At 36.5% G+C, this 20,775-nt stretch overlaps 3 protein-coding genes, 1 long non-coding RNA gene and 1 other non-coding gene across 5 annotated transcripts; 3 read left to right on the top strand and 2 right to left on the bottom strand.

Annotated features, from left to right (window-relative positions):
* The first annotated feature begins 729 nt into the window (after nucleotides 1–729).
* LOC122275434 (peroxidase 19-like) lies at nucleotides 730–3,763 on the top strand. Its single transcript, XM_043084486.1, has 3 exons — nucleotides 730–1,343; nucleotides 1,530–1,730; nucleotides 3,096–3,763. Exons 1-3 carry the CDS (start codon nucleotides 1,074–1,076, stop codon nucleotides 3,678–3,680), a joined length of 1,056 nt encoding a protein of 351 aa, XP_042940420.1. The 5' UTR covers nucleotides 730–1,073; the 3' UTR covers nucleotides 3,681–3,763.
* Nucleotides 3,764–5,806: 2,043 nt separating this feature from the next.
* TRNAE-CUC lies at nucleotides 5,807–5,879 on the bottom strand. Its single transcript has one exon. It is a non-coding gene; the product is annotated as a tRNA-Glu (tRNA).
* A 5,696-nt stretch (nucleotides 5,880–11,575) lies between these two features.
* LOC122275560 lies at nucleotides 11,576–13,382 on the top strand. The gene is made up of 4 exons (XR_006228592.1): nucleotides 11,576–11,952; nucleotides 12,932–13,006; nucleotides 13,072–13,146; nucleotides 13,292–13,382. It is a non-coding gene; the product is annotated as an uncharacterized LOC122275560 (long non-coding RNA).
* Nucleotides 13,383–13,390: 8 nt separating this feature from the next.
* Nucleotides 13,391–15,716, top strand: LOC122276014 (protein FAR1-RELATED SEQUENCE 5-like). Its single transcript, XM_043085421.1, has 3 exons — nucleotides 13,391–13,426; nucleotides 13,514–15,650; nucleotides 15,703–15,716. The coding sequence occupies exons 2-3, from the start codon at nucleotides 13,607–13,609 to the stop codon at nucleotides 15,714–15,716; spliced, it is 2,058 nt and encodes a 685-aa protein (XP_042941355.1). The 5' UTR covers nucleotides 13,391–13,426; nucleotides 13,514–13,606.
* Nucleotides 15,717–17,677: 1,961 nt separating this feature from the next.
* On the bottom strand, nucleotides 17,678–20,382 carry LOC122277660 (uncharacterized protein At4g04775-like). Its single transcript, XM_043087745.1, has 2 exons — nucleotides 18,260–20,382; nucleotides 17,678–18,152 (listed from the first exon to the last, which is right to left on the bottom strand). The coding sequence occupies exons 1-2, from the start codon at nucleotides 18,428–18,430 to the stop codon at nucleotides 17,802–17,804; spliced, it is 522 nt and encodes a 173-aa protein (XP_042943679.1). The 5' UTR covers nucleotides 18,431–20,382; the 3' UTR covers nucleotides 17,678–17,801.
* Between the last annotated feature and the right edge of the window lie 393 nt (nucleotides 20,383–20,775).

Here is a 20,775-nt window from a genome sequence, read left to right as displayed (position 1 = left end):
CTAGCTAAAGTTTAAAATTAATATTTTAATAGAATAATAAGAAATTTATTGAGTCTATTATTTAGTATTGTAAAAAATAATTAACTAAAATTTATAAAAATAGATTTTTTAACTAAATTTTAGTTAAAATTTGTTAAGGATACTATTAATGCTCTCATCTCCATGAATATGTAGCATTACCCTATTTTTTTGTCGAGGTCCCCGATGCTGCACATGCCTGCCTGCATTTGAGAACTCATGCGTGTAGCTCACTCTTTGACTATTCCCGTGTAGCTCACTCTTTGACTATTCCCACCAGTTCTTTCTGCACACCATTCTCTTTTTGGAGTAAAAAACATAAACATCTCGCTTTGGTTTTTCTTTTCGTGGCCCCAAAAAGAGACTTTTAGCTTTTGGTACCGAGAATACCTAACAGTCATCAGCATACTTACTATTATTTATTATTTTATAATTACTTATTACATATTATTTATTAATTTTTATTATTATTTAATATTCTATTATTACTTTTTACCTATATTTTTATTACTATTTAATAAAAGAAAGCCCTAAGATGCTTGCTAGGTCATAATTTTGTCTAAAACCAAGATTGATTTGGGCATGACAATAAATTGACCATACCCATGAGTAATCTGATGATTCTGATCTCGCATCCTAAATAATAAGTATTGTTTGGTATACCGTGAGAGAACAAGCATATCTAGATATCAGATCTCACCTTTTTATTTGACTTTGAAGCCCCCAAACATGAAACCGATTGTCACCAAACCATATCAGGTTGGATCCAGCTTAAATTTGTTGAAGTAATTTAAAAGAGGCTTTCTTTTGGCTCTTTCTGAACCTTTTCAACATCATGTTTTTCCCTTCGCCGTATCTGGTCTACCCCCTACAACATCATCTCTCTCTTCCTCCACAGCATCCCCCCTGAATGTTTTGGCCTTTTGGGCTTCACGGGTCTTGATTCTCTCTATTTTTCACATGGCAATTTCTCCCAAACCTTCACACCCGGTCTTCCTGTTTATACTCCCACTCATCTTTTTTTGTCCTAATTTAGCTACCCCATACTCCAAACCATGGCTGTATCTTCTTCTTCTGCTTCTTCGTCTATCTTTGTTTTCACTTGTTTTCTCATCGTCTTCCTGCTTACTCCCTACCCTTCAAATTGTGCAGCCAAACTGTCAAATACCACTCGTAAAACCAGGCAACTCTCCGTCGATTATTACGCCAAATCATGCCCTCAACTCGAGCAGCTTATTGGGTCCGTCACCAGCCAACAGTTCAAAGAAGAACCAGTCTCCGGGCCTGCTACCATTCGTCTCTTCTTCCATGACTGCTTTGTAGAAGTGAGCTGCAGGATTCCTCAGAATGCATTGATTTTGCATGCATGCATGCCCCTTTTTTAATATGATACTATAATCATCGCCCTGATGCATCTTAGATGAGAATGTGTTCATTCAATGCATTTTGTTTGACATGAAATCGAAGTGTTGAGTATTTGTTTTCTCAATTTATGCATGGGTGGATGGAAGGGCTGTGATGCATCAATATTGATATCATCGAAGCCGGGAAGCAAAATGTTGGCGGAGAAGGATGCAGAGGATAATAAGGACCTAAGGGCGGAGGGGTTTGAAACCATAAGCAAGGCCAAAGTCTTGGTAGAGAGCAAGTGCCCTGGTGTTGTGTCTTGTGCGGACATTCTGGCAATTGCAGCCAGAGACTACGTGCATTTGGTGAGTGACTCCTTTCTGTTCACTTTCTTTGTGATCATTTTATTTTCACTTTCCCGATCTCGAAGTTTGCTGCATATGAGTTAATGCAAGTGTTCTTCTTGGAGGGTAAAAGGGAAAACATGGAGGTATTTGCCGCAAGTCCTGCCGTTACGCCGTAAATGCTAGAACCCTTCAGTTCTAAGAAATATCGTATCTTATTATTTACTACTCCTCTATGCTCAATTTGAGCATTAAAAAAATGCGTCCACAATTTGACTCCAAATGGTGAATATACACCGCACTCCATAACTCATGAGTTAATGGTCTAGAAAGAACCAGTAATGGCAGGCATGTGCGGGTACCTTGGTGTACAAGAACGACGCTTTCCTTGCGATTTTATTCAATATAGATCTAGGAAATATAAAAGCCGAGGAATCAGGAGATCTCGTCACATACCTGAGCTAGTTTTTCAACTGATCATAAACTCTGGTTAATCGAATAGAAAAAACCTCTATGAAGACCTGGCCTTGTCCATTGTTGGGTCTATAAACAGCTTTTGCGTGTCAAAAGAAGATTTGTCCTCGAGTGTAGCACATTCTGCAACAATATCTCTTGCATTGATTTTTTCCGGTACTTCTTTCATTTTTTTTTTTCCCATTTTTCTTCATCGTCATGATATGTTTTTGGATACGGACGAGGCTTACAAAGTAGAAAGATATTGAGAGAAGGTGTATTTACTATTTAGCCATTGTTTGTAAAGAAAGCAAATAAACAAGTTACAGCTGGATTAATGCAGGGTTCCATGACCATGTGCGTAATTTGTCGTTATATTTATTTCGTCTTGGTTTTGACAATTACCTCCAAAACTAGTGATTGTCAGTCGTTATGAACGTCTAGACTCTAGATCAATCACTTCGCCCTCGCTACATGCCAGCCCGCCTTTATTGGCTTTAAACTGGTCCAGTACTATTCGTCCGTATCTGTATCATAGGAATGCAAAATGCATCAGTAAAGAAGAACGTAATTGTCTCATAGAAATTTGTTAACCTCTGACTAATTTGTTTTCTAACCCAATCACTTCGCCTCCCTTGCTGTAGTTTGATGGCTGAAACATGGTTTTGTTCAGTTCGTGTGCCAAAGACTTATTCCATATTAAGGAAGTGGACATACTTCTATCTGTGTGGAGCTTGGTTGCCCTTTACTAGACCTAGCCTGGCCGGTCCACTGTGAAACCTTTTGTCTTTTCTACACTTGAATACTTGATTTTTTTATCTCCAACCCTCTTCAATAATTAATAAGCACCATAGATATTTTAATATTTTTTCCATAAACAGCACGATCCAAGTACCCTTACTTCTCAAATGATATCCAATTTATGTGCTGCAGGCCGGGGGCCCTTACTACCAAGTGAAAAAAGGAAGGTGGGATGGAAGAATATCAATGGCATCAAGTGTACCCTCCAATATCCCGCGCGCAAATTCCACGGTCGACGAGCTGCTCAAACTCTTTAACTCAAAAGGGCTAGCACTAGAGGACCTGGTTGTCCTCTCGGGTGCACATACAATAGGGTTTGCCCACTGTGACAACTTCATAAGCAGGCTGTATGACTATCATGGCACCAAGCAGCCTGACCCAGCCATCGATCCAAGACTCCTCAAGGCACTCAGAATGTCATGCCCCCATTTTGGTGGCAACAAAGACATTGTTGCTCCATTTGATGTTACCACCCCATTCTTGTTCGACCACGCTTACTATGGGAATTTGATCGGTAAACTAGGCTTACTAGCCTCTGACCAAGCTTTATTTTTGGACCCCCGAACCAAATCGATTGTTCAAACTTTGGCAAAGGATAAGCAAAAGTTCTTTCAAGCTTTTGCCGCGGCTATGGATAAAATGGGTTCGATTGGTGTGAAGAGGGGAGGAACACATGGAGAGAAAAGGAAAGAGTGTAGCAGTATTCTTTTGTCCTGATGGAATTGGTATTGGGGATTAGGTGTAGATGAGCCTTTTGTGAATGATCGGAGAAAAGAAAAAAAGGATTATTTTTTTCCAAACATAACCATTTTTGTTTCAATGAGGTTTATGTTCTAAGGGTTCCAAAAATTCCGAACATAGAATCCTCACATTCCCACAAATAAGCATGGAATAGCGCCTCCCAACACGAGGAATTGGTAAGAGAAAACAGAGTGTAAAGCAAGACAATGCAAGAGACGTGATATAAAAATGGCTCGATGACCATGTACTGAAAATGGAAGAAATAAAAATAATCCCTTAATCTTCATGGGTTGAAGGACGAGCATACCAGAAGTATGTTGAGCAAAGATTCCCTCAGGAAGCTCACAGAGAAGTCAAATATACCATACAACCAGAGTTTTTTGCAAGCAGACACCAAGTTTGATTATCAAGTAAGACATATGCATTGAAATAACATGCATGTGCGTTATAATAAAAGGATGAGGAAAAACATTAAGCAGAGCCATAATCTCCGTACGACCAGTTGATCAAACGGAGCATTAGATGATGATTTGGATTCATCTGAATCACAGATAAATACACCCGAGGGTAACGCTGCATTTTAGAGTTACGTGGAATTTGCGAATGTAGCTTTTAAATCAGAAAAATATATTGAAACAAAAGCGGACAAGACAATTGATTAACACCTTATCTAGTTCACTCAAAAGCTGAAAACTCGCCATAATCAGTTCAATAGATTTCCCAACTCTCATGATCTGGGGAACCCTGCCGCACACATTTTGCTTCACATCAAAATTCACGTAAAAGGAAAACAAAACGAGGTCATTCAGACAAGGATAAACATAACTCATCAATATGTGGTAAATTTCCATTCAAAAATTGATTGGCATTTATATGCAACTGTGTATCCTTCTGTTTTCTTGTCTTTCCAATTCTTTGTACATTGAATGGTTTGGAAGAATGGTGACAAGATAATGTCTACAACAGACATGAATTGGAACCCAAGGCATTACGGTATTAGCCTTAATTATCCCAATTAAAGATCATGTAAAATTGGTTGCTGGTGTTGTGGTACATGGAAGGGAATTTGTTGATTATATAACAAAGGACCGCCATGACTCGCATCAGTAGTTGATTTAACATTGATATTACAGAACTCATGTAATGTACTTTGAGCTATGAAAGTTTCAGGAAATGAATTTGTGCAGTATGGTTAATTCCTGTAATAAACCCATGAACGGAAAATATTATTTTATGGGCGTATGGGCCAAGTGGGAAAATGTAAGAGTTTTATTTAAACTCTATGTCCCACACACCCATCTTAATAGAATTTGAAATAGCTCAAGTCTATCAGATTCAAGATGAGTGATAACGGGATAAGAGAAATCTTAAGAGATAAGATTAAAACTCTATCTCTAGTTATAGTCAGATACAAACTCTTAGATTTCTTGATGGTCAGAAATCTATAAATAGCACTGAGGGATTAAAAGGTTCTCACCTACAACATAAGAGTGCCTTTTGCCATCGTGAGACACTTGTGAGGCGAAGTTGCTAGGGTGATCCTTCTCTCATATTCAGATTTAATTCTTCATCAAACTGATGGAGAAAGATACGCATTTATTACTGTTTATTATTGTGGATCATATGAAATCGAAGATCCGTTTATTAATATTCATGTTAAAATATTTAACAATATCTTCTCTAGAAAATTATGAAAATGATGGCTTTTTTATCTATAAAATACCAAGTCTTCTTTCATCGGCATACCGATAAAAACAGAGCTGAAAAAAAGCAAAAGAAAAAATAATCTTAATAAACGCGCGTGGGCAGACAGAGAATTACTTGGTTGGGGGTGTTCCACTTTCTGGAACAATCGAATCAGCACGAACAGCTTCCAGAAAAGCAATCCATGAGCACCAATCAAAATCATGAGGAGACGAAAGAACTCAGACCAAGCAGCACGAATATTCGCAGAACAAGCACAGTCGGTTCTGTTTGATTTCAGCATTCGATTCGATTATCCATTGATCGGGGACTCGGGAATATCCAAACATAGATGAAAAATAAAAAGAATAAGGTTAACATTCCCGCCGAGTGATCCCCCGATTGAAAAAAAATTCTATTTCCGTTGCCGGGACTTGAACCCGGGTCTCTCGGGTGAGAGCCGAGTATCCTAACCAACTAGACTACAACGGAATCGCCCTAATTGTAATAAAGATTTAGTATTATTCATCTCCATTTATCTATACTTTTTTTTTTTAAAAAAAAAATAAAACAATTTTGACTTTACTCTTCTTAACTAATTAAATTATTCTACTCATTATTCATATACCACACATTTTGTAAGAAAAAAATAAAAATAATAATAATAATTAATATGGTGCGTGGTGTGTGGGAATGATGAATATAATTTTTCATTATAATAATATAAAAATTAATAATGCTACTTTACCCCTCCATCTTGCTCTCTCATTTTGACCGCTCGTGTATTTATTTATTTTTTTTTTACCTACTAATTAAAAAAGTGATTATTAGTATATTGATTTTTTTTTATTTTTTAAAAATATTTAAAAGTGTTAAAAAATATAAATAAAAAAAGCTAAAGAAATTAAAAATGTAAGTTCTACCTAGAGGGCCCGCCCGACTGTCATTGAGGGCGGCACTATAGCAATATTCTATAAAAAATAAGAAACACATCATTTTTTACCACACATTACATAATCATATTTTAAAACAAAAAAATATTTTATAAAAAGAATATTACTTTACAAAAATATTTTCATCTTAAAATATATGTTATGAAATATGTTGTGCAGGTATTATTCCTCATGTTAAATTCTAATATTCTATGTTGTGCATATTTCTCTTTCAACTAAATTTAGTATTTTCCTTTTGAGAAAAGCTCAAGGCCGGTTGGGTATAAATCTGATTTTGACACCAATCAATAACCAATGACCACGTAGGAGATGCAGGCTCTAGACACGTACACCCGCATGCAGGAATCACAACCCCCTTCCCTTCAAAACCCTTCATCTCCCCTTCCATCGGAACATGATTTCAATGAAATATTCTGACGAGATCAGCTCTCCTAGCGCAAATAGTATGTATTGCTACTCAAACATTGAACTAAAAATAGAGGAAGAATCACACATTTTTTATATCCTCGGTTGCCGCCATACCCATATAGACGTTAGGGTGCTCATCCTCACTCATGAATTTGGACCAGTACTAGTGAGTCGTGAGTCTTCCAAACCTTGCCCATCTCTTCAATTGGGACACCCTTAGTTTCAAGCAAGAAGAAGTACACAAAAATGCAACATATGGGTAGACTCTACTTAAGGTGAAAACTCATTGTTTCTAAAGGACATATAAGAAGTTTAAAAAAGGGAGAACAAGAGATACAATCAAAAGGTGAAAACTTTGCTGATATCTGTAGGTGGAGTATAGATCTGAGAAGAAACCTATAGCAAGGAGTATCGGCGATGGCGATTTTTCTTAATGTGTAGCAACCAAGAATGATAACGATTTTTCTAATCTGTTTGGGTTTATGGGTTCTCTCTCTCTGATTTGTTTGGGTTCTTTAAGGGCGATGGCGATTTTTCTGGGGGCAAGATTAGATGACCAATTTTTGTAGGGGTGAGATCTGGGTGTGTTCAGTGCAGGGACGTCAGTTCAGTGCAGATGGGGGAAGGGAGAGAGAAGGAGAGGGACGTCGGTTCATCACCTTTATGCGGGTGCAACGTCCACTTTCTTAAGACACCTATGTGGCAGCACCTGATTGGCAGGTGTAAATGCTTAATTCCCACCCGACCGGCTGGGAGCACTACCCTTTCCTTTTTTCAGTAAATGAAGAAGCAGTATCTATCATTGTTTTGGGTTTGGTTGTGAAAGTCGTCTGAAGGTACCGACTTTGATTTCGTTTAAAGGTACTAGAGTTGTGATTCTTTTTACTTTTACAAAGTCAGAACAAATAAATTTATGGCCCGTTTGGTTAGATAAGATGAGATGAGATGTTTTAAATAGTAATGAATAAAATATTATTATAATATTAATTTTGTATTGAAATTTAAAAAAGTTAAATTATTTATTATATTTTGTATAAGAATTTGAAAATGTTAGAATGATGAGTTGAGATGAAATGAGATAAGATGAATTTTTTAATTTTGGTTAACCAAAACCATAGCATCGTTTTGGTTTTGGTCTCCGTAGATAAACCATAGCATCGTTTCTTGGTAGCATTAGCATCGATCGTTTATATTCCTCGTAACAATTTTCTTGGCGTGTCTATTGTTTTTTTTTTTTCATCATTTACCCTATCTTGGTAATTTTCTTTGTGTAAACTATTAAAAAAAATGTCTTAAAAACTTGTGTTCCTTCAAACTTTGTGTAGGGCGCGCAGTTGTAAATTTGTATTATAACACACATTTGCTACAAAAAAAGAAAAAGTTTTGGCTTCATTCTTATGCTTATTATTTGTTTTTAGACATTTTCTTTAGACATGTTCCTCGTTATGATTGTTTGGTGTTTTCAGTTTCCTTAATTTTAGACTTTTTCTATTTTATGATTTTCTTGAGATATGTTCCTAGATTGATAGTTTGATTGGTAGTAATTGTTGAATTTCTCTATTTTCATGCTTCAATTCTTATGCTTATTGTTGGTTTGCTGGTAGTATCCATTTGGAGTAGTAGTTATTTGTTTGTTGGTTTGCTTATGCTTATTATTTCTTTCTTAGTCTGTTTTCGATCCATTAATTATATTTATTAGCTCTCTCTTATGAAAGATTATATATTTCCATTATATGTAATAAACACATACATTTCAGTACTTACTAATATTCAACCAACATTTTTTATAATGGTTGCTAAGGAAACTCCTCCACTTGAGTTGGCATGGATTCCGACATAGAGCTCTTGGATAACGATTTTGTTGATATAAGACCTGATAATGATGAAGATAACAATGACATTGAAGATGAAGTAGTACTTGGGGTAGCATCTGAAGCTTGTAATTGGTAGTTCAAAGCATCTGAAGCGTGTTCAGTTTTGCTAGTTGTATGAGTTGATTTGTGTTGCCAACACAATACATATGAGTTTTGCTAGTTGGGCAAGTGATACCATGATATCCTGAGATGTATCGAATTCTATTGGGTTGAGTTGTATTGTGTTTTTTTCCCACTGTTTTGAAGACATGTGGCCGCCCATGATATGCTTAAAGTCTAGCCGCATTTGAAATGGAGTGGACCAGAGTACGTGCAGGACACCTGACCGCAAGCAACTGTGGCCACCTGCCCACTCCATGTACGTATATTAGATCAGAGCCAGGCTGTTACGTACAGTTCGATCGACCGACCGACCATCCAAATAATCGCTATGTTTCAGTTGGAAGTCATGTTTAGGATTGACAATCAACAGTGGCTCCAACCTGGCTTATATTTCTACTTCTTTTGCATCCAGGGGTTACTCTGAAATTAAGCACGTGGAGATCATTCAGGTATACCTGCTAATATATGTAGCATTGTTCATTATTAATATATACAGAGGCAACTAGATAATATATGTTGTAAAAAGTCTTTGATCCATCCATCCATATGTCGAGAGTAAATGGCCTCAACCGCCACCGGACTCCTCGTTGGCAAAAATTCTATTTATAATTATTTATTATATTATATATTAATATGTGATTTATTATTTTTATTTTTATATTTAAATACGTATATATTTCTATATAAATATATATTTTTAAATAAAAAATAAAAATAAAAAACCATATATTAATATATAACATAAGATGATAAATATATATTTTTAAATAAAATAATAAAAATAATAAACCATATATTAATATATATGGAGGTTTAGTAGTTTAAAATTCTTATTTTAAATATAAAATTTCCATTTCATCATTATAATTTTTTTAAATTTTTATATAAAATATAATAAATAATTTAATTTTTTTAAATTTTAAAATAATAATAATAATAATAATAATAATAATAATAATAATAATAAAATATTTTAAATTTTTATCTAAAATTAAAAATTCTGATGTCGCTATCCAAACCTAACAGAATTTGCGTATTCTACGGCCTTTAGACTCCTTCCCCTTGGAATCACGTGTTAGCTGGACAGTTTCTGCTACAATTAAAGTGATAGTCATTTAAAACCTATATAGCTGGCTAGGCTTGGTTCACCTATATGTATCGCTTTTTGCACGATTAAAATCAACGAAATGCACCGACAAATGTGTTCCGAGTTCCGATTACTTTTTTATTATTTTAGAATTATATTTCAATGATATTATAAATTTTAAAAAATATATTTAAAAATATAAAAAAAATAAAATAAAAATAAATTTTGCTCTCCTCGAAACCGAGCTAGTGCTACATCTCTAAAATCAATCACCAACCACATATCTAGCTGTGACATGCATGCAGGCCGCTTTCAGCCGCAAATCTTGTTAGCTTACCTAGAAATCTATTGTTTCTATTATTGTATCCTCCGTATAGTATTCGAAATTCATAAATTTAGTACCCTCTTTCGATTCTAACAATTAAGATAGAGAACAAAAAAAAGTAAAGATAGGTGATATTGCATGATTTTATTGGGTATAATGGGTTTCGGTAGGGGTGACAGTATGTCATACGACCCGTTAACCCAACACGAACATGACACGATAATAGATGATTATGGTTTAGTTTTAAAGAATTCGAATAAAAACAGATTAACCCGTTAAGATACGATTACTTAACGGATAGATAATAGGTTAACCCGATATGATAAATTAAAAAAGTTAAAGTTATAACTATACCCTTATATCCAAAAGTAAAATTGTTAGAATTTTAATTTCGATATTTTTATTGTTTAGATTATAATTTTGGACTTTTAGTTAGTTTTATAATTTTTATAGATATTATGATTTTAACATTTATAAAAAATTATGTTAAATTTAATCAAGTCAAACAGGTTAATTTCATGCCTATTTAACCAATTTATATAAATAGTTTGAAACGGGTCGTATTGTGTCGTGTCAATTTATTTAATAATATTTACTAATAGGTCAAAACGAGTTGATACAACACAACACGTTATATTAATGGGTCGTATTAGGATTTAAAATTTTGACACGATAAGTTCAACTAATCGGATTAGGGTTTACCTATATAGTATAATAGACATACTTTGACACGATCCGTTAACACGATTTGACACCTTAAAGTTTCAGTTCAATATGATTTTAGATATATTTTAAAATTGTTATATTTTAATTTTAAAAATCTAAAAATTGATACAAAACAGTTCATTATTGAAACCATAATTTTCGATATTTTTGATTTTATCTAATTGATATAAATAACTTAATATTAATTTTATGTTTAAAATTAAAATTTTATCTTATATTAAATTTATGTTAAAAGATTAAATTTTATTTATTATGTTAAAATTTATAAGATTAATTTTGTGCTATATCAAATTTTATATTAATTTTATATTATAAGATTAATAGGCATAAATAATAAGAATAAAATTTCATATTATATTAATTAGTATATAATATATATAATATAAAAAATAAAAATATTTATATTCCAGTCCAATTTGTTTCAAACCAATTTTTAAAAGGTGAAAATCTAAATTGAACTGATTTCGATTTAATTCCAAAACCAGAATTGAAATTAGACTGAACCCACTAGTTTGATCGGTTCAACTGATTTTTCTCTTTTTTATCTTCACTCTTAGATTTTACGTAGGCATTTTTATTGGAGTTCTTCTCCGTACAGGCAGATTGCACACCATTTTGCGCACCACCTGCTGACGTGGCAGGTCAAATTTTTTTTTAAAAAAAAAAAAAAAAAAAAAAGCCAGAAAAAGAGGGAAAACTCGAAATACTCGAAATCTGCCCATTTCGCATCTGCCTCTCCCGTATCTCGCGCTCGAAATACGCAAGGACCACGCAGGACCACGCAGCACCTCCGTCCTCCGCGAGTAGCACCTCCGTCCTGCGCGACCACCTGCTCCGGCCTCCGCCACCACCTCTGCCGTCCTATAAAAAAAAAAAAAAGACGGAAAAAGAGGGAAAACATCTCCCCTGCGATTTCCCGTCTCCCTCCCGCACCTCCGGCACGAAATACCCAACGACCACGCAGCACCTCCGTCCTCCGCGAGCACCTGCTCCGGCCTCCGGGACCACCTCTGCCGTCCTAAAAAAAAAAAAAAAAAGAGACAAAAACTCGATCCTGGCTCTCACTTGATCAAACCGGCTTCCCGAAAAGGTAATATTTTCGACATTTATAGTTTTTATGTTTATTTGAAAAAACAATGGAGGAGCTATGATCCATTTTTGTTGCTGAAGATAAACGAAATACTAGTTTTTGTTGCTTTGAAGTAGCTGAAATCTCCCAGATTGAGTGTCTTGGCTGCCACAAAAAAAGAAGTTAAGAAAGGAAAAAAAGGAACGAAAAGTATTTGTGCTTAGTATTGAGAGTAGAAATGGATGAAAAGTATTGGCTTAAAAAATACACACATAACCAACTATTATATTAGGCATCTAAGGAGGTCAGTTGTATAATTTGATTGTGACCGTGTGCATATAATTTTTAATCTAGTATGCAAGAAATTAAGAAGTATTGGATTTTTTGACTCAAGAAAGTGATTAGATGTAATTATTCAATTTCCGACAACTATATAACTACATATATAACCTATATTCAGATTTTACTTGTCATCAAGAGTTACCACCATGCATCTTCCTATATATAGATCATTAATTCTGGTTAGCAATGTATTGAAAATATTAAGTGTAAGTTCATTTAAATCTGGTCAGTTGAGAAAGCTAATCATGTGCTTATGTGTGGATTATTAATTGGGAGTTGGGTGCATGGAAGAATTAATCTATGCTTTTGTTGAGATTCACAGCCCACAGGACAATTGGGCTTTTTAATCAAATCATAGTATACCTACCACTAATTTCTTTGTGGTATAATTTTTAATAAATGGGTTTAATAAAAATATATGGTTTTTTAATACACTATCATACTCAACTTGATTATTCCAGTAATGCACAATCTGAGTATTAATGTTTCAGATTTAATTATTGAAACATCATTATAGTACTTCTGTGGAGGTAGGATTCGCTAGAATTAACCAAACTAGCTCACATGTCACCAACTTGTTTATTATTAATAGTTACTAAGGATAAAGGTTGGTGTAATTTATAAAAGATGATTTATAATGTTGTAAATCTTTCATTAGATGGAGAAAGGAAAGGAGCATGCATCTCCTATAACACCGACGACCACAGATGCTTCCTCAAATCCACCCACCCAGGTATTCATTGATTAACACTGCTTTTTCACTTTGAGTTAATTATAATGAATGGTTTTGTTCCATAGATGATACCAAGACCATTCAATCTACTCGGGTCAACACCTCCTCTTGCTATTCCATCAACCAATCTACCAACCCAGGTGATGTTCTTGTTAAATCTCCGGATTGGCTTTTGTTATAATAATGTATGTACTTTATTTTGTTTGTTTTCATAGCTTCATTTTTAATGGTTTTGCATGTAATTCCGGAACAATTGACACAATCCACTGACGTCGGTTATGTTAGGTGATACCAATTTCGCCCTTTGTGATGGATTTCTCAAACTATATGCATGGGCACCATCCACCATTGGGGTATTCGTGGTTACCACCACCCTTGCTGGATCGTCCTGATACCAACCCATCTACATGGACTAGTCAGGTGATAACTTTACTCATTAAACCGTCGCACTAATTTTTTTATCATGGTTGTAATCGATTTAATTGCTTCATTGGGTGCAAACGGCAGGGAAACCCAAGACCTCCAACATATTCATCACCTACCCCTCCGATTGATTTACACTCCGCAAGTTCAAGTAATGTCGATGAAAGTGAAGATGCCATGCCTGCCTCTACGCCCCATGGTGATGATACTGTGCATATCCTGGGGGCCGATACTGTGCATATCGAGGGGGCCGATACTGTTCATAAAGAGGGGGTTGATACTGTGCATACCGAGGGGACTGATACCGTTGAGGAGCCGAAATTGGATATGGTGTTTAATTCTGAGGAGGAGTTACTTGGTTATTATAAAAGATATGGACAACAGTGTGGTTTCGGGGTAATGACACAAAGGAGTCACAGACTTGAGGATGGGAGCCTTAGATATGTGACATTGGGTTGTGCCCGTGGTGGGAAGGCTCGGAATCGTACGTCAAATGTCATTAGGCCACGTCCGACTTCAAAGACTGACTGTAAGGCTAGGATAAATGCTACATTAGAAAAAGGGGTGTTGAAGGTGTCGAGTGTGTACAATCACCATAATCACGGCTTAAGTCCCCAAAAGTCAAGATTCTTTCGCTGCAATAGAGAAGTGAGCGAATCTGTTAAAAGAGTGTTAGATATAAATGATCAGGCTGGGATTAGAATGAACAAGAGTTTCGCCTCTCTTGTTCAAGAAGCGGGTGGGTTTGAAAACTTACCATTCAATGAAAAAGATTGTCGGAATTATATAGATAAGGCACGGCATCTTCGACTTGGGAAAGGAGGTGCTGGAGCCCTCCGTGAGTATTTTGCCAGGATGCAATATAAGAATGATGGATTCTTTTCATTAATAGATATGGACGATGATGGACGATTGAAGAATGTATTTTGGGCGGATGCACGAAGTAGGGCAGCCTACAAATATTTTGGTGATGTTGTCACGTTCGACACGACGTATTTGACAAACAGATATGGGATGCCGTTTGCACCGTTTGTTGGTGTCAACCACCATGGCCAGTCAATTCTGTTGGGGGCAGGTTTAATATCTAATGAGGATACTGAAACGTTTACTTGGTTATTTCAGACTTGGTTGAACTGTATGGATGGTGAAGCTCCAAAGGCTATTATCACGGATCAGGACAGAGCCATGAAAAATGCAATTGCGCTGGTCTTTCCAAGTTGCCGACACCGGTTCTGCTTATGGCACATATTGAAAAAATTACCTGAGAAGTTAGGTGCACATGGTGCATACAAAACAGGGTTGAAATCTGAGTTGCTTAACTGTGTGTATGACTCTCAAACAATACAGGACTTTGAGAGTTCTTGGGATGTGTTAATTTCCAAGTACAACTTGCAAGAGAATGTTTGGTTGCAGAGCTTATATGCTGAGCGTATGTGTTGGGCTCCAGTATTCATGAAAGATGTTTTCTGGGCGGGAATGAGTACAACCCAACGAAGCGAAAGCATGAATGCTTTTTTTGATGGGTATGTTCATGCCAAAACAAACTTAAAAGAGTTTGTTGATCAGTTTGATAATGCGCTGAGGAAGAAGATTGAGAATGAAAATGCGTCGGACTTCCAATCATTCAACGTGGTTATTCCTGTTGTCTCTCCCTCTCCACTTGAGAAGATATTTCAGAATATCTACACTTGCAACAAATTTAGAGAAGTTCAAAAAGAAGTTATAGGGATGCTTGCAACTCTTTTCACTCTACATCAGAAGGATGGGGTAATTGCAACATACCTTGTAGAAGATGAAGTAGATGTTGATGGTTTTATCAAGGAGGTGACCCACAAGGTATACTTTAATGAGGCGGAGTGCGAGGTGAAGTGTTCATGTGCGTTGTTCGAGATGAGAGGCATATTGTGTAGACATGTATTAGCCATTATGAGAGTTAACAAAGTCCGTTCAATGCCAGAAAAGTATATACTAGATCGATGGCGGAAAGACATTAAAAGGACATACACTCTTATACGAAGTAGTTATGACATGGTTGATCAGAGGCCTGAAGTTAGAAGGTATTCCCGTATCATCAAGAAATGCTACGAAGTAGCCACAAATGCTGCTTCATGTGATGAGTATACTGAAGACATGGTAGTTCAGTTAGATGCAATGAACATAGCATACTGCACCACCAAGCCGCCCTCGAAGGTTGCAGTTACAAGTGCCGAGGGAATAGAAGGTGGGAGTTCTAAGAAAGTATTGAGTCCCCTAGTAGTTAAGGGAAAAGGCAGACCGCCATCTTTAAGGAAAAAATCAATGGTTGAGAGAGTTAAACCTACGACGAAGAAGCAAAGTCAGAAAGGAAAACGAAAACAGGTATATAGTTGCCCCCCTTGGTTATGAACATTTTAGGAAGTCGAGATTTTTTGTGTAATAACTTTTTAAATTTTTTATTGGATTCTTTGTAGCCGCATGGAATAGAAGGCGAATCCCTCTCCACTTGTAGGTCACTATTTCAGCAAACAGATGTTGGGACACAACACTTGAACCTCGTTCAGGTTACATACGCTGTTATAATGCCAGGACAATTCCCACTCTTTATGTTTAAGATGCTGTTTTAATTCTTCTATATAAAATAAAGATGTGTGCTATCTAATATTTTGATTATGTATTGTTAGCCGCAAAGCTATACATCCGAAGTGTTGGACATGAGTGTGACCGAGTTAGGCTTTGCAGTGAATGAGACGCAAGAAAGTGTAAACCCCCTATTTTAATGATGTCATACATCAAAGTGTAGCATCGACTACCTCAAAAGCTTTTTCAGATTTTTAACTGTTATGTTATGTTCACAGATGCAACTTAAGATGGATGGAAGCCAGCCGGATAGCACGCCTGGGACACAACCGTGGCAATAAGTCCCTTGACGTGGTTTGTATCTTAAATGTTGATGAGTTAACAAATTTTTTCTAATTTAGCTTGGGGAAAAATAAATCACTTTCTAATGGGGTGTGTGTACATGCATGTTAATCTAGTAGATTAGAATTCGCAAATATGTATACCCGGTTTTAAAGGTGAGAGACTTTTTAAATAATTTATATGGCCGGCTGGTGTGGTGGAGTATTAGCCAAGATGTTGAGCTGAAACTAGGCTTCTTTATGGCTGTGATTATGTTGGGATTGGGTACAAATGGAGGAGCTAAAAAATTTCCTGCGTATACATCTAGTTTGATCGTAATTCATGCTATTTATTGACTGTATATGGTTGATTTGGTTTGCTTTGCTTTCAGTTCGAAAATGGGTAGCTTCATGGGAGTTTTGTACAAAATTAGGAAGCTGTAGGCTTGAACGACATTCAATTCGAGCAGCTCGGTGTACAATTATAGGGTCATTATGTAAAGGGAGAATTTTAGTGGAACCACTCTTTGTAAATGCCCAACTTTAGATGTACAAATGTTTTTGTTGTATGGTTGGTATTGAGAAGATGTAATTATTTTTTGATGGGTGGTGAAAGCGTATGTGTTGTAATTATTTTTTGATGGGTGGTGAAAGCTGCACAGGTTGTCATTATTTTTTGTTGGAATTTTTGGAAGTGAGGGGCTGATATGGTTTTGTTGTATTGATTTGCTACTTTTTTAGCAAATCTGGAAAGTAGCATGTATTCACTGTATGATGGATCATAATATATGATATTCAATTTCAGATTTGTAATTACGGTATTAGTTAGAGAGTAACGCATGTGTAGACTTGTGGTTTTAGTCAATTCTGTACAATTAAGGTTGTTTGCTGTATTTGTTGTATTTGTAGCCGAAAAGTTGAGGTTGTATTTGTAGTTAGAGAGTAACGGCTTGGTTTATTGACCAGCCGAATGCTACAATATATACAAGTTGCACTCTCCCTTATACATGATTAGAAAAGTCAAGGAGCTGTAGGCCACGTTCGTGAAGTTCTTGCCTTTAATGACACAATCAATGTTTTCTGGGCAGCAATTTGCACACGTTAGTAACTAGCCACTTCATTAATGCTATCTGAAAGTCAATTCCAGATTTGATGGGTACATTGTTTCCCATGTGTTATAGACAAGTCAGCTCCCCTTTATGCTTTTTTCAGACAAAACAGGCACAACATCAAAGACTCATATTCCATAAAAACAACTATGGATCCAGGAACATTCATACAAGTCAAATATTTTTATAGTACTACATGAACATAAAAACTTGCCGGATTCAATTTCAAAGCCTAACCCGATACTTGTCAATATATACAATCAAAAGCTTTTCCCCAAAAGTGTTGTCCCACAATTTCAAAAATGACTAGCAACATTTATAGTACTTCTAAATAAATTCCAGATTCAATAATGGGCAGAGTTATACAATCAGATGTTGTCCAATAAGTCACTGTGATCGAGTCAAGTATAAATAAAGTAATATAGGGATCGCCCAATAAATACGCAGATGTGGACGTTCACACCGGACTCCCGAGTCCCGCTTGACAATTTTGCCATGTATTTTTCGTACCTCTTCCATCCAAGTTCGAGCCTCTTCCATCCAAGTTCGAACTTCTTCCTCTCTTTTCCGGACTTCTTCTTCTCTTTTTCGAACCTCTTCCTCAAATTTTCGAAGCTCTACCTGCACTTTCCTAAGCTCTTCTTCCTTCTGACACATCTCACCAAATATTTTCATCAGTTCATTTTCGCTTGCCTGATCACTATCTGCCCATTTGAAATAGTCGCAGTGGGGTAACCCCTGTATATTCCCAGTAGCATATTGTAAATGTAACAATATCACAAGATTTAGTCAAACCAAAATGCGTACAAGAAATATGACGAGAACTGAATAAACAATAAAAGTACCTTCTTATTGTACTTTGAACATCCAAAGAATGCTCGACTTGGGTTCCTTGGTGTATTTGATGTTCTAAGTGAAGCAGGTGACCCACAAGTGCACACTGGGTTGTTTCTCAAAGTATGAATAGTGAGTTCAGATGAAGAAGCTGACGATGCAACCTTTTCTGGTTCAGACATGTTCCCACATACGAGGTGGGAGTAAACTGTTGCTAAAAAAAATTGGTTTTCATTCACTATGGTCTGTTGGGGTTTAGACTCATTTTTTTAGAGAAGAGAGGTGGAGTGTTTGTGCAGATTAGTGAACTTATATTGGAAACAAGATAATGCATGAAGTTACAACAAGTTAACTATTTAATGAAAACTAGCATTATTTATTAAACAGATACGGTCCTGCCCCACTACTTCTATTACAATAGGAAGATCATACATGGGCTTTTCTGCATATGTGTGGAGGTCAATATTTGCAAAAAAGGATCAAAGGTTTTAATAGATTTAATCATATTTATGACTAGAATATAAAAGGCATTGGTTATTCTATTTCCACGACTTAGGAACAAACAGTTTGAGAAGCATTGGTTATTATCCCAGATTTGACAAGGCTATTTTAATACAAATTGGGATAATTTCACTGTGCTTCCCATGAAACAATAAAATTTTCAAGAAGGAAAAAAACTAAAATCTTACAAATCCTACTCCACTTTCTACTTTATGGTTTTTATTCGCTTCATTTCTCATATAGATTTTTCTGCAATAGCCATGCAGATGGATTTTACGCTTCCACCCAAGATGAGTTTTCAACAAGATTTAACAGAAAAAACAGATGAATTAAGGAACCGCATCTGCATGACATGCAAATATGCAACAAACATTGGCAACAACTGTACATCGGGTAAAATGGAAATGGAACTACTTTTCTGAAATGTTTACAAATGGAACTACTTTAAACACAAACTCTAATCAGGTTGTTTCATGAATAATTTCATGCAATAATAGGAATCACGTGCCTGCTTAGTGGGACACAATTGGTTGGAAACAGAGTGGATATGGGTGGCTTCAAGCATAGGTTAAGAACAGGAGCAAGTGTCCAAAACATTTGTTCCCACATGGAGAGTGAGACACAGGCCCTTCAAGACTTAAACAGTGTCCTCCTTCCAAGCCAAGAAAATGACTTAATGGCTACTATATATTATAGTACTTCTTAATATACTGCATGCTGTACACCTAAAATGATTAAACCAGTTCATATAAAAAAAAATGATTAAAACCGACTTGGGTTTCTATTTTCACTTTTTGAGGCCTAGAGTATTTTGGGGATAAGGATGAACACTTAACCCAAATATAACTTGAAACCCCCAAATATTGCATCCCGATTTCATTAAAACTAAAACAGAGTGGGTGAAAAGTGAGCAAATCTTCACCCTCTCAGCTCATAAAATCAACTAAAACCAAGACTAATAGTTCCATATCTATTGAGGAAGATCCCGATACCATATACATGGTATTAGTTTATTCATCCAGCAAGTCGTAGGGATTAACATCCTGCTGTTAATCCTTCTAAAGCTAATTAAGATCCAAGTTACTTAGATACACCATGAACAACTTCTAGATGCGTGACATCGACACAAAGAAGAACATTCCTCAAAAATTAATACCAACCAGAGAGTCCACCAGTTCCCACATACATGCTTATATACAGATTATATAGCAACCAGAGAGTAGCTTCTAAACTAGCATGAAACTACTGCTCTGAGAGAGAGAGAGAGAGAGAGAGAGAGAGAGAGAGAGAGAGAGAGAGAGAGAGAGAGAGAGAGAGAGAGAGAGAGAGAGTGAACCTGTCAAGCACGATAAATCACGATGAAGAAGCAGCGACACTCCTATTTTGGGTTAGGGTTCGGAACCCTAATATACGCGGCAGTAGTGACTGGGAGAGAACAGGGAGATGAAACCGGCCGGGAGGGGAAACGTCTTTCTCGGAGAATGGGAACAGAGGGGGACGTTCACACTGGACGGGAGGGGAGAAGGTATTCTCGAAGAATGGGAACAGAGGGGGACGTTCACACCGGACGGGAGGGGAGAAGTCCTTCTCGGAAAATGGGAACAGAGGGGTAAAGGAAACCGGCCGGGAGGGGAGAAGTCTGCCGGGAGGGGAGAAAGACGACAATGGCGACACTCGGGTTAGCAAACAGAATGGAGAGGGAGAGAGAGAGAGAGAGAGAGAGAGAGAGAGAGAGAGAGAGAGAGAGAGAGAGAGAGAGAGAGAGAGAGAGAGAGAGAGAGAGAGAGAGAGAGAGAGAGGCAGGAGAAGTGTTTCTCGGATAATGGGAAGTCTTGGGGAAAGAGAACGAAATTCATTCCCGCCCAGACAAAACGCCCCGTTTCATTTAGCCACGTCAGTGATGGTGCGCGACTTCGTCCGCAACACGCCTGCAAGAAGACTTTTCCTTTTTATTGATTGCTTATGAAAAGTATTGTCATGTATGCTCGTAGGGTATGCAAACCTTATACATTTTTATTTTAAAACT

Source organism: Carya illinoinensis, chromosome 9 (assembly GCF_018687715.1).
Source record: "Carya illinoinensis cultivar Pawnee chromosome 9, C.illinoinensisPawnee_v1, whole genome shotgun sequence".
NCBI lineage: Eukaryota > Viridiplantae > Streptophyta > Magnoliopsida > Fagales > Juglandaceae > Carya > Carya illinoinensis.
Note: the sequence above shows the minus strand (reverse complement) of the source record. Positions and strands in the feature narration are given on the sequence as shown.